General features: G+C 47.4%; 2 protein-coding genes across 4 annotated transcripts in view; both read right to left on the bottom strand.

Annotated features, from left to right (window-relative positions):
• The window catches only part of SPECC1L (sperm antigen with calponin homology and coiled-coil domains 1 like), a 69,679-nt gene extending 65,313 nt beyond the window's left edge, over window positions 1-4,366 (bottom strand). For all 3 annotated transcript variants that reach the window (XM_087705921.1, XM_087705923.1, XM_087705922.1), the window contains exon 1: window positions 4,288-4,366. The gene's annotated coding sequence lies outside the window, so the exon portion shown is untranslated. The remainder of the gene's footprint in view (window positions 1-4,287) is intronic.
• A 3,922-nt stretch (window positions 4,367-8,288) lies between these two features.
• BCR (BCR activator of RhoGEF and GTPase) overlaps window positions 8,289-14,104 on the bottom strand; it is a 111,607-nt gene continuing 105,791 nt past the window's right edge. The window contains exons 22-23 of the mRNA XM_014070014.2: window positions 12,923-13,085; window positions 8,289-10,968 (exon numbers count right to left, since the gene is read on the bottom strand). Coding sequence (XP_013925489.2) covers window positions 10,879-10,968; window positions 12,923-13,085 — 253 coding nt within the window. The 3' untranslated portion in view covers window positions 8,289-10,878. The remainder of the gene's footprint in view (window positions 10,969-12,922; window positions 13,086-14,104) is intronic.

Here is a 14,104-nt window from a genome sequence, read left to right as displayed (position 1 = left end):
TGGCCTCCACAGTTTCTTGCTTCCGGGGGCCTTCCCTGGCCTTGCTAGTGGCCCCAGAAACCCCCGGGGAGGCTTTCCTGGTGATGCCTTTCCCTCCCTTATTACCCTTGGGGGGGGGGGAACCTCAATCCTGCTGCGCTTGGCGGAGGGTCCTGTCTGTACCTCCTGCATCTCCGTTCCATCGTCTGCCATGCTTCCTGGGCCGAAGGGATGTTTCACAGAGGATACGCACCAGACGCTCAGCCAGTCGGAAGGAGCACGTCCGCAAATCCTCAGTGGAGGGAGGGCCTCCCAAGGGTCGGAAACCTCCCTTCCAGCTCCCCCGGGAAATCCGGGCACAGGAAATGAAAGACAGGCCTGGCAGGCGTCCCGGACAAGGCATGATCTTCCTGGCGGCGATCCGCAGCTGAGGGGCTCAGGCGATCTCACTTTGCGATCCGACGGCACGCTCTAAATGACCTGCTCTGCACGAGGCTCAAGAAAAAATGGCAGCCGCTGTGCACCCAGCTCTGGGCAGAAAAGCATGCGAACTACCAAAATGGCCTCCGCCGTCCCTGCCGGTCTTACGGATCACCACTGTAGCCGCTGGGGCGCCCAGCCACACACGCGGCTCTCTTAACACAACGGTGGGGAACCCATGTGGTTCGGGAAGCCTCCTACCCGTCCCCTTGCTTGCCGGCCACCACCGGACAAGCTACTCACTGCTTCCCGCCCCGCATGCAACCAGAGGGTGGAGAAACGGACCAGCGCCCTCTCAGCTAATGCAATTAAGTAGAAGGTATGAAGATCTCGTAGAATAATGAAAAAGGAAAGTTTTTAAAGAGAAATTGAGCTTGGGGAGGCCAGATATCTGCTCTAGGACTGGAGCGCTCCCCAAAACAGTCCAAACGGGCGGACTGAGTTTTAAAACTGAGATAATGGAGGTAAAGGGAGGCGTGGCCAAGAGAGAAAAAACTCACTTAGTCCTAGGGCAGATAGACTGTGTTAACCCACACTTGGACTCTCCAAGCAGCGCACTGGAGAAACCATGTTTTTGGGTCAATGTTTTTGACCCATGGCCTGCTGTATCTATAGAGTCACTTTTGCAATAGAGAGGGTGAAGAAGGCCCTGACTCTTTAAATTACCTCCAAACTTGGATCTGCAATCATGTTTTGGTCAGGACTAAGCTATAGGATGCCCAGTTTTACAATGTGGAAAGAACGGAACCCAAACATGGTAGGAAAAGAAGGGACATATTCTTCATGGTCTCTAACTTCCTTAGAGATTAATTTGCCCAGGATCTGCTGTGTTCTTTTCTAATAAAATGTGCACAACCAGAACCTTGGCTGATTGTGCTCTTCTCTGCACTCACAAGTATATAAAAATTGCTTGGAAGTAGCTTTCAGTCCAAGAAAAAAATGCTTCTGTACACTTACTACGCTTACACTTAAATATTCATTTAAATACACAAACTTACTCAGAGCCCCACCTTATTATGCTCTTTTGAGATAAGATATTGGTATCACACAAAGCTCAATCTGCTTCTTGTTAAGCATCTCTTTCCTGTGGTGGCAAAATCTGGCAATAGCAGCTCTATGAGATTAATTCTAGTAATATTAGCCCTTTGTAAACCAATGGTACTCTGGAGACCATCAAACTGCAACTCAGTTTTGGTTACCTTCACATCAACATTTCAATCATGTGGCTTATGTCCATCTTCATTCTATACACCATTTACTGGATGGTACACAGTACACTCCCAACTATGCTGATGGAGGGGAAGAAGGGATCATGCTGGTGAACCACCCACTTGTGGGGGGAGGGATGGACTTGGAGCTTGACACTCTCCCTTCTCCTATTTAACCTTTACATGAAACCACTGGTCGAAGCCATCCATTGAGTTGGTATCATCAGTACCAGTATCAGGTTGTGGCAGTTTTATATCTAACCCATAGGCATGTGGAGCAAAAGGTGCTTGCTACTGCTGGTACAACTGCATTTTGAATCAACTGGTGGGTCTTCAAGGGCAGCCCCATGTAGAGTGAAGTTGTCAAGGTGTCAATCAGTGTCTGGCTGTTTGGCCCCCTGGGTCAGTGAGGTTTCACTGTTAGTCTTGGATGGGGACAGTTTGCAATCAATGGGGGGTTCATCCAGTGTTTCCTTCCTTGACTGGGAGGCCCTTCAGACAGTCACTCATGCCCTGATCATCTTGTAATTGAACTACTATAATGCATTCTACCCCAGGCTGCCCTTGAAGACCAAACACTTGATTCAAAATGCAGTAGCACAAGCAGTAGCAGGCATTTTTGGCTAGGTAAGCCCATGTGTCACTGATGCTATACAAGTTGTATTGGTTGACAGTGGGTTTCTGGGTGATGCTGTCACCTACAAAGCTCTTTGTGCTATATAAGGCTCTTCAATGCATATAACGTAGTTATACAAGGGACCATGTATCTACAATTGTCTGTTGATGTGCTCCAGGTCCCCTCTTTGGTAAACTATCCAGAATTTTCTGGAATAGCTGGGCTATAAAACATTTAAATAATTGATAATAAATAATATTCAAATGTCTCCCCCTTCCATTCCTTCTCAAATAACTCCAACCAATTGCCATGCCCATGCCTACTGTTCTAATGAGAAATGTACCCACAAACTCTGCATGGCTTACTGGAATTTTAATTACAGGATATCAGAATGCTTGGAACAACATGGAAGGAGCTCACTAAATTTTTTCCAAAGCTTGGAACAAAGTTCTGGAATGCAAGGTGCTTCATTCCAAGCTCAGAACAGTATTAACTTTTCCACTACAAGTTTATTTTAAATCTAAGAATACATTCAAAACCAGTTACACTTACTCCTTAACAGTAAATTGTGCACAATGTCAATCATTATATACTCCAAAGAGTACCACTCACACACAGGGGACTTGCAAGAAAGAAAAATTTATTTTATTTTACAAAAAAGGATGGCGGAGAAGTGGGCTATCATCGACAGCTCAATGAAGACCCAGTATACGCTGTTACTACAGAAAGTAGGGTGGGAGAAAGAGGCTGCTAGCTAGCTCTAGCTTGGACAGGAATATGCTGCAACATTTTGCTGTGGTCTAGCTTGCAATAAGACACATTTAGCTGGACAGATACAAGCATGCCATATTTTGTATACACCCAATTCTTGCTAAAAATTATGTTAATTTCTCAATCACATTTGAATCAAAGGTTTGAACAACAGCTTTAGCAAATCTTTTTTTAAGAGGCCAATAAACAAACAACTTGAAGTCATTGGCTTCCACCTGAATACTGGTTTCATCCTGTATTTCACAGGGATTTCAGATTTCATTCTGATCTTTACTTAAGAGACAGATCCACCACAGGCTTCTTACCCAATTAGTCCTGCTGCTTTAATCTCATTACAGTACCCAAATCTCATATACTGGACTCCAGATGCCCAGTACAATTCAGACTCTCTGTTTGAATTATGGGTACAAAGATCTCTAGTGACTTAAACTATGTAAAGTCCCAATTCTCTTCCTCAAATGATTGATGAGCTTGTCACGAACAGCATCCCAATCACATTCCAGGAATCTGGGACTTTTACTGATTAATTGTCCATGAAAGAGGAGCAGGCCGAGAAGGGCCGATTCTCTTCTTCCATAAAGGGCTTCCCCCCCCCCCCCCAAAAGGCCAGGCTTAGAATAAGGTTATTGTCCCTTTGAATGGACACTAATCGGCGTCCATTACAATCAAATCTCCTTGCATGCAGCTCTTCGAGGGCCGGCGCTGCCCAGAGCTAAGACCAGGTGGGGTGGACAACCCTTCCAAGGGCTCCAGGTGATGGTCAGGCTCCGTCCATCAGCTGGGACTGAGGGGCAACCGTGGTCTCCCACTTTGAAGACGGGCGGACTGCAAGCGAGGCGGGCTGGGGGTCCTGGGAGCTGCGCTGCGCAGGCCTCGGAGACCCAGGTGGGGAAGCCCCCGCGGCCCTCCCCCACTCCACCGCCTTCCCCCCGCGGGAGCCTCCGGGACCTCCCCTCCCTCCGCGCCCCACAGACGCGCCTCCCCCGTGCAGCCCGCCCCGCAACGCCCCTCTCCAGGCAAACGCCCGACGCCGCCAGGGCCGCCTCAGAGCCGCGTCCGCCCTCCCGGCCCTCCCGCAGCGTCTCCGCCGCGGACTGGCCGGGCCCACCTGCCCCGCGCGCCGAGCTCTCCAGGTTCCAAAGACAGAGCGTGCCAGAGGCCGGCCGGCGCGGCTGGCAGGCGGTCGGGTCGCGGGTCGGACCTCCGGGGATTGGGTCGCTGTCCCGGCCTTACCTGAAGCGCCGCTGCCTCCTTCGGCGGAGGGAGACCGGGCGGCGGGAGCGGCGCTCTTCCTCCGGTCCCTCAGCGCGCTGGGCGCCACTGCGCAGGCGCCGATGTGGACGCGACAGCGCGCCCCGCCCCAAGCCTGGCGAGAGGAGAGCGCACGCGCATAGGCAGAGGCGGGGTCAGCTGCTGCTGCTCTTCACCGGCTGTGCAGTGCTACTCCCTCCCTCTCTTTCTCTCCCTCCTTCCCTCACTTTTTCTCCCTCCCTCCCTCTCTTTCTTTTCCTCCCTCCCTCTTTCTTTTCCTCCCTCCCTCCCTTTCATTCCCATTTCCTTCCTTCCTTTTTCTCTCCCTCTCTTTCCCTTCGTTCTTCCTCCCTCCCTTTCCATCATTACCACTTCATTCCTTTTCCTCCCTCCGCGTCCGCGGCTCCAATCTCCACTGGTGGCCCTGCAGGGCTCCGGCAGGCGGAGTGAGCCGGCTGAGCCGGCTGCCTGCGCGTTCCTCGCCAGTGCACGGGAGGCCTTCGCTCCTGGCGCCCTCCCGAGGGGGTTCGGCAGGGTGGGCTGGCTGGTGGCGAAGTGCTGAGCCGGGAGCCCCTTCTGGCTCCTGCGGCCCTTGCGGTTCATCTCCCCATTTGGTCGGGCTATTGGCAACCGCGGGCGCAGCGCCGGCGCTTCCAGTAAAAACGCCTGGTGGCTTTTGAGCCTCCTCTGGAGACGGGCTCAAGGGAAGCCCAGGCAACGACTCCCGTCTGGAAGCCCCCAGGATTTCGAGGACTAGGAGATGAAAGTAGGAAGTACTTTGAGTGACAACCCAATTCAATTGGTGGAGGGGAGGGGAAACTGTGACCCCCCCACACACACACCCTCCCTACACGCCCAGTTCAGATATGTATGGTTTTGCTATCTTATTTATTTATTTTATTTATTTATTTGTCTTGTATGCCGCCCACTCCCGGAGGACTCCGGGCAGCTTACAAAAGACAAGGGAAAGGGGGGAACAAGACAAAGACAACATATTAAAAACAAAACCAACATTCACAATTTCTGTGGAGGTAGATGCTTCTCAGCTCCTCCCAGCCTGCTGGAACAGCCAGGACTTGGTGGCTTTGCGGAAGGCCGGGAGGGTAGTAAGGATCCGGATCTCAACAGGGAGCTCGTTCCAGAGGGCCGGAGCTGCAACAGAGAAGGCTCTCCCCCGGGGAGTCGCCAGCCGACATTGGCTGGCAGATGGAATCCGGAGGAGACCCAACCTGTGCGATCTAATTGGTCTGAGAGAGGTAATCGGCAGGAGGTGGTCTCTCAGGTACCCGGTATCTTATTACCAGGCTGTGATAGGGAAGCCATGCAAGCTCTCCAGGGGTTTCATGGGGAACTTCCAGAGAGGCTGTTATGCTTCCAGGTGCCTTGGGGGGAATGGGAACATGCACACCTGTCAGCACCTGTCTTTTCCTACAGGAGTTGCCCAAGCCAAGGAAAACACCCCTTTGAGGCCAGGGGCTGCTTCAGGGCAAGTATCAGCACACACGGCTGGGGCCCCACCTCAGACCCATTTTGCTAGAATCAGGTGTCTTTCTTGAAGGACATCCTTGGCAGCTGCTTTGTGGCCTCAGCTGGCAGCAGAGTCTCCGGTAGGGATCCTAAGCAACCTTGGCAGACAAATGCCAGCTTTTTCCTAATGCTGGTGATCAGTGCCCTCACCTCCAAAAGGTTCATATGAATGGCGCATATGATTCACAGCATCCTCCTATTAGGGTCATAGTTTTCCCTCTAGTTCCCTCAACAAGATTAGGGTGTCTTCTAGTGTAAAACACACACATACACAGTGTTTTGGAATGTCCACTCCACAGTGCCCTACTTCACTCTGGGCCAGTGTTTCTCAACTGTTTCAACTTTAGTGTTGCTTTTCAGTCCATACAAGACACTCAATTTTTCCAGTGTGCTCAAAAAAGATCAAAGTGTAATGGGTTAAAGTTTTAGACCAGTGAAATGCAAGAAATCAACCAGGCTGAATTAGTAAACTATTAATTTTTCATTCAAGTGCTTTAGGGCTTGTATAACTTGCTAGGTACATTTGGAGGAAGCTACCTGGGGGTCAAGTAGGAATTGCCAGCAAGTCTCTTTTCTCTCCTTCCAGGCAGTGCTGGTCCCTCCCTGGGGGAGGGAATTCCTGGGGGTGGGGAGGGAAGCATGTTTGCATTTGCTACAATAGTGGCAAATTTATGATTTCATGCCTTGAGAAAGTGTTGGGACTTCATGTATGTAGTTGGAATTTAAGATCCTGTTAGTGTTGTCTTAGGGACCAAATCCCTCTAAAAAATTCAGCTGGAAGCTTGTCCAATTTCCTCTAGAAGTTGTGTTTACATTGATAATGTGAGTCCCACCATCGAGTTTTCTCCAGGGTTACCCTAGGCAACTCCAGGGGCTGGAGTGCACCAGCCACAGTGAGTATAACCGCCTCAAGGGTTGCTTCATCTTAGGAGTGATCAGTGGAATCTTGGTGACTCCAGGAGGCTCAGATGTTCCCAAAGTGACACCGGATCTTTTTCTTCCTTTTATGCATGAACAGGAATCATACATGCAGGGTCCCACATCCAACCGTAGATCACATCGTGACTGGCTGTGAGCTTAGGGCCTATAGCGGCCCAGCATCTGGTTTTAAAAAAAAATATAAACGATGCTGCACTTCAATGGTTACATGGCTTAGAGACTGTATTTGAACATAGATCTTTTAAACATTTTATTGTGTTTTACTAATATAGGTGAAGTGTGTGTGTGCGCGCGTGCGCTAGTCCATGTATGATATGCAGCACGCTAAATAAATGAACAATAAATTGAAATTTGTGAATAGGGCTTATCTGATGGGACACTGAATGGTGGCTAAGCTTTCATGTGTTGACTTGGCTTTGGGGAGGCCATAGGACAGTCTTTCTTCTCCCAATTTGTCTGGCTAATTGTAGTCCATTCCTCTAGAATGCAATAGAAGCTCCTGGTGTGGAAACTAGTTTCTGCCTGACAACTGTGACCTTCAAAAATACAGGTCGATCCTTGGTCAGTAGAGCAGAATCCAAATACCAACAGAATGAGGGGAGAATCACAGAGAGACAAAACGGATGAGGAAACGCTGTATAAAATTGGCTCTTGATTTCCTTATCATTTCATTGTTAAAGACATGGGAGGGGGAGGGTTTTGTCATTGGGTGTCTTTGGATAACACATTTACCCATTAATTTAATCACGGTTTATTCAAACCAGTTTCCTAGGTTTACATAACACACTGAACCACAAACTAATCCCATGGGCTGGATTGGCACAAAATTGCATCACCTGCGACATCTTTCAGTGTCTGTATTTCCAGCAGGAGGAAGTCATTTAGCAACAGCCAGAGGTTGTGCGTTATTCATTCATGTAATATTAAAACATTGTCAGCTATTTTGCAATTCAGTGTTTTGTAAAACACTGGCTGTTTTAAAGTCAAGCAGAGTCAAGGAAAATAATTCTTGGAGCCACTTCACAAAACTGAGGACCTAGAAAAATAGAAGGGATTGGAAGAACTGGAGGGATTTGATGTTGCTACTTCTTGGAAAGAAATGAGCCCCTCGGCTCGGTTCCATTTGAGACATTCGTTTCTGAAGCACAAGATTATCACTTTTCAGAAAAGCATAGGTTTATAATTAAAACAAATTAATGCTTAAATTATACAATCTCTTCCATACCTACATGCCTGCATGTAAAATTGGCCTGGATATCAAAGTAATCCTCTTGCAGATCTCCAACACACACTGTCTTCCTTTTATCTAGCTTCATCAATTCAATACGGACAGAACAACTATATATAAATCAAAAATGCCAGAAAGAGCAGTCAAGCAGAAGAGATTGGCCCATTTCTTCGGTGGGATGGCTTTGCCCATTCCTGCAGCTCTGGATATTATGGAATAACAATGCAAGGGGGAAACTGCAGCCTTTCAGTAATCGTACTGCTTTAAAGAAATCAATAATATAAATAAATAAAAGCCCTTAAAACTTTAATTTTCAAGACATGCCTCAAGTTCACAAAACAACACTGTGGCCTTCCTTAAACCGGTTATGACTTTTAGTGACTCAAATAAGCTTTATTAACACTCCCAATCTTTACAACCCCATTGGGCCGGCTGTTAATATACTACTGGGCCCTATAAGCAGGACTTGGAGAGCCTACAATACTTGTCTGAGGATTCAGAACAGAGGGAAAGGTGTAAGTTCCTTCCATTGTAGTCCAAATACTTAGTTGGCACTCTAGGGAACTTGGGGAGGACTCCCCCTTATTCTGTGAGTGAATATCTTGATGCCTAATCTCGAGCAAGCCGAGTAGAAAAGAAGGATACTGCAGGCAAGGCGTAGGAGACTCCTGGGCCAATGTGAACCATTTCTCTGCAAGATGACAACTGGGGGTGGTTCAGTTCTGATGAACAAACCTTGTACCCGAACACTTTCTGTCTTCACAATCTTTTCTCCTGTCTTTTTATAAGGGAGTAACCTACAACAGTTACCTTAGAAGAATAAACATATGACTGGCTGATGGAATGAGAAAGCTTCAGTCTAGACTTTCATTATAGGGTTATTGAATATTGGTTGCCTCAAATAACAGTAATAAAAATACCATCACATTTAGCTTTGATTTTTTTTAAAAAAAATCTTACTTAAATGATCCCCCTATTTAGAACCCTTACTTCACTGAGGTGCTCTTCAGAAGGGACCTTTGGTTGATGAATCTTCTCCTTCAACTGACACAAAGACAGGCGATGCTTTTTGTCCCTGGATTTACAGACAGCTTGATCCTCCATCAGCTTGTCTGAAAGCCCCTTTCCATGGTAGAAAGTTGGGAGAAAAAATCCAGTTTTGGCAAAAGGAGGACTGAGGAACAAATATATGGGCACCTCAGCAAAAAGGGTTATGTATCTCGTCTTCATATACTGAAGTACATCACCATCCAAACTAGGACAGCAGAACAGAGTTCTAACTTCTAAACTTCTGAAAGGAAAAGCAATATGGGATTCCTATTTAAATATTTCCTGGAATGAGAGATGCTGAGATAGTCAGACACCACAATCCGGCCACTCTCGGGATGGGTTCTTTCCCAGTGTTAAAATAGCTGAATTGTACAACTTGGGGATCAAAGCAGCTACGGAGCCTCATGCTTCTGTAGTGATAGTCCCCATTACTTACCCAAAGCATGGGAAACTGTGGGCAAAGCTCCTCATTTCCTATTAATAATCTCTCTGAACAAAACCAGAATTTCAGTTTAGCTTCCTGGTTTCTCGCTCATTAGCCAGAGTTGAACTTTTTAGCCTTCCAAGTCACTTCTGAACATCTAGGAAAAAGTGGCTTTGAATTAACAAGACAAAACTTATGCTGTATGATGGTATGGGACCAATACGGACATTGTTTCTGACAAATATGAAACACAAAGAGATCCTTTCCTGTGTGAGGATTCTGGGCTTAATCCCTATTTCTGACTGCCAGGGTTGACTCTTTTCCAGCATTACAATCCATGAATGATGCCTGTCAATCTTAAAACAAACTGTTGGAATTTCTGAAAAATATAAAATGGTCCCTCAATCACCATTGTACAAGTCATTAAAACATCTTATCAAAACATTTCTCTTTCCCAGCAAAAACAGGATGGCAGTGAAAAAAATATTTTCCATAAGCAAAGTCTTTCCAAAGTCCCAACCAAGAAAGAGCAGAGAGGCCCAATCCTGCCCTCCCAATTCCCGCCAGCGGATCCAAGGACTGTTTAGCAGCTGGGAGGGGGGAGGACGGCTTTGGCCCAACTGCAGAGAAACCCACCATCGGCTTATGTCCTTATGCTGCTGCAGTCGGGTTAAAACTGGGCACGAGGCCTTTATGAAAGGGGCAATTTTGCAGATTATCTTCTCCAGTCTTTACAACGCCTGAAGACCTCAGCACCTTCTCCACACACCTCCCATCCTTCGTGGAAAAGGAGAAGGCCTTAAGAGCTGGCCATCACCTCCTTCTCCTCCACATTCTGGCCTTTATTCTCTTCTAAATGATTAGATGATGCACCTTCAGTAAAACTTTCCACCAAAAGAGAGTCAAAGGATAAAAGGCAAGGAAAAGATTTTTTTTAATGTCCTGATTGTGCATGAAAGCTCCTAATTTATTTACTTATTAAAAAGAAATGTTTAAATTGAGTTCTAAATTTGCAAGTAATGGCCATGACGGTTGAACATCCTTGTGGCACTCCACTCAAATCCACAACAGTGGTCATCAAAGAAAAATCCTTCTGCTCTTCAAAGGCGTCCAAGAAGAAAAGACACCCAGAACTTCCCAAGCGTCAGATGAATTCCACTGCAAAAATCCTCCCAGGAATTCCTTCGGGGACCCATTCCTTCCCAAGGCAGCTTGCTTTCCTCTGTTGCTCTTTTCCTGATCTGGTGAAAGGAATCTTTCCCTGAAGACAATAATCTTCCCCCAGTGGCTTCTTGGTCAACAGAGAGGGGGAGAGAGGGAGGGCTTTCTCTCCTTCCCAAGGAGATGGAAAGGCTGGAAGGTCAGAGGAAGGGACGGGTGGATGGATGGATGGAGCTTTTGGCTTCTACACCTCAGTGGAGAAGAGGATACTCTGCCTCTTGCTGTCCGGGGTGGGAATTGTCTCCAGTTGCAGGAAATAGAGGAGAACCTGAACCTGGAACACAGACAAGAGAAGGGAGGGGAACAGATCAATTGGTGAGGGGGAGGGGCAACAGCAATAGAGGCGGTGACCAGGAGAGCCTGGCGATTTTCCAACTCTGCAGGTGTTCAAAAGACTCGACAACCACTTGCAAGGATAGTTTAATTGACTTTCCTGTACATGTAGTCCTCTACTTACGACCACAATTGGGACCAGAATTTCTGTTGCTAAGCAAAGCTAAGTGACTCACACCTGATTTTACAACCTTTTTTTTGCTGCAGTCATTAAGCAATCACCCTGCTTGTTAAAAATGAATCATGCCGGGGTTCAGTGAATCCAGCACTGACTTTCTCAAGGAGAGAAACAGCCTCAAACTAAGAAGGAATTAATTGCCTGGGAGGGAAAGCAATTAATCAATGGGACAGCTGGACTCTGGGAGTTGTGGATATTCCATCACTGGAAGCTTTCAAGAAGAGACTGGACAGGCATTTGTCCAGAATGGTATAGTCTCCTGCTTGAGCAGGGCATTGGACTAGAAGACCCCCAAGGTCCCTTCCAATTGTTACTCTGTTGTTCTTTGCTTCTCTGAAGCTGGCTGGGCAAGTTGCAAAAGAAGATCACATGACCCTGGGAACCTACAATCGTTGTAAATACATGTTGGATGCCTAGCACCTGAATAGTAATAGCACTTAGACACTTCACAGTTCCTTACAGCGCCCTCTAAGCAGTTTACAGAGTCAGCCTCTTGTGCTCAACAGTCTGGGTCCTCATTTTACTGACCTGGGAAGGAGGGAAGGAGGGAAGGCTGAGTCAACCTTGAGCATTTCTTTGCTCCCAGAACTTACTTTCTCTGGTTTCAATATTCTCCTCCCTCCCCTGGTCATTTACAGCAGAGTTCCTCAATGTTTCTGGCTTTGCGGACCGGCCGGAGTGGGTGAGTAGTGCAAATGTGCAGCCTGCAAATGTGCACACATGAAGCTCCATTTCCACAAGTGGCGTGCCGCCTGCCTGCCATTCATGCAAATGGAATGCACATGCATGCGCTCCCCTGCTGCTCGTGCAAGGATGTGCGTGTGCACATGCTCACCAGCCGTTTGCACAGTCCAGTTGCAAACCCCCTCATGGCGCACTAGTGGGCTGATTTACAGTTCTTTTCAGTTATTTCCCTCCCTAGTGGGCATCTCCAGAAAAGAATCTTTTCTGAATTCTAAATTCAAAGGAATGAAATAAAGGAAACGGATCAAATCTTTTGGGCTGCTTCGTTGGAAATCAGGCCAGAAGGGGTCCATGTTCAAATCTTCTTTGATCAACTAGTTGTTCAATGGCTGTGGACAAGCCGCTATCCTTTCTCCTTTCCCTTTTCTGAGCTCCTTCTAAGAAGGGTGGGATGTAAAATGGCTGTGCAACTGAGATCTTCTGACATGGAAGGTTCATTTTCCCTGCTTCCCCAGAGGGTTATGGGAATCAGCTAGAAAGGGGTCATCTAAATCGGATGTGTCAAACACACGGCCTGTGGGCTGGAACTGACCAGCGATGGGGCCAGAGTTGTCCCGCGGGGCCGTCCTGGAGACGGCGAGGGACCAGCCCATGCTGCTCCCCCCAGACCACCCCACCCCCAGTTGGCAGCAACGACCAGGCCAGCCTCCCCCAAGGCAAACAAAATTCTAATGCGGCCTACAATGGGATCTAAATCCTTTCCTCCCACTATGGGTTATGGGCTCTTCCCTCATTTTCCCTTTGATCCCTGTGGGTCCCAAGAGAAATCTGGGTCCCTGTGAAACCCTGCGTTTTGTTGATCAGCTGACATTAAGGATCGAAGCTTCCTTAGGCCAGAGCTTCTCAATCATGGCAACCTGAAGAAGTGCGGACTTCAATTCCATCTGCTGCCTGGGAGAATTCTGGGAGTTGGAGTCCACACAAGCTGTCAAGGTTGAGAAACATTGACTTAGACACCCCATTTGCTTTTTACCTGGGACATGACTTCGAGTGACCAGCTGTCAGTCATGGCCATGGGTTGCATTGGATTGGCAGGAATTTTGCTGTCTTTTTCTGACGGTCTGAGTAATGTTGGTCCAAAAACGGTGGCCAGGTTGTGAAGCGACATCTTGTTGATGTTCTCCTTTTCAGCAACTCTGAAACAATAGATAGGATAGGAAGAGAAAAGAAAGTTATGATCCAACACAGTGGTATTCAAACTGGGGGAAATGACTCCCAAGGAGCCTATCCTGGGGGCAATGGAGCAATTTGTAATGACTTGTTTGTGAATCATGGCTCAGTTTTGGACACCGATATAAAATTAGAAAGTCTGGTTGTTTGTGAGAGTGAAAATATGATTCACAATTGGGAAAAGGGATAATTAGGCGAGGCAGTTTAAAAGAAACACTATCCTAACTTATACATCTTGTCAGGTCAGGACCAAATGGGAAACAGTGGTCTTGAACAGGCAGATTTGATCTCACATGTTCTGTTACTGATCCAAATATGTCCAAAATGCCAGGAGAATTTCTGCAAATCCCCACTTTGAAAAGAAGGTATCCAGAGTGGATTTTTTAAAAATCCTGTGGCAAAAAAAGAAATAACCTTTTTGCTCGTTTGTCAGAACGGAGGCCTTTAAAAACCTTTTACTGAGATGCAACGTAGTCTGAATGTTGTTTGTTCAGATATTTCTATATTTTCAAACCAACAGCCTAACTACCAACTCAAGCTGTTAATATTCAAATATTCAATATTTCAACTACCAGAAATCACAAAAATTCATTGGCATTAAAATGTCCAATGAATAAAAGCTACTCTGCATCCAGGATGGTATACATCACAGAAATCTCCATCAATCTGTGTTGCCCATCCTCTGGACCCACCTGCTCAGGTAGGGATGGAACCAAAGAATCATCCTGCCCCCAATTGCCCACCTTCGCAGCAGCTCAGGAGACGACTTTGGTCACATGTCATTGAAAGAGCCAAGATGCAGAGGCCTGCGCCAACTCCATCCAAAGATTGCCACAGGACAGTCCCCAGGGTAGCCTCTGCCCCATGCCCAGGTCTGAACTCCCAGGAGCCCAGAGAATCCATAACCTCCTGCTACTGTCTCCCTCCCCAAAAGGGAAGGTCAGAGCTGTCCTTGCCCCCCCCCCCCCCCCCCCGCTCAGCAAGA

The sequence above is a fragment of the Thamnophis sirtalis genome, unplaced genomic scaffold (assembly GCF_051295495.1).
Source record: "Thamnophis sirtalis isolate CommonGarterSnake01/CBP01778 unplaced genomic scaffold, rThaSir2_p1.2 scaffold_2, whole genome shotgun sequence".
Classification (NCBI taxonomy): domain Eukaryota; kingdom Metazoa; phylum Chordata; class Lepidosauria; order Squamata; family Natricidae; genus Thamnophis; species Thamnophis sirtalis.
Note: the sequence above shows the minus strand (reverse complement) of the source record. Positions and strands in the feature narration are given on the sequence as shown.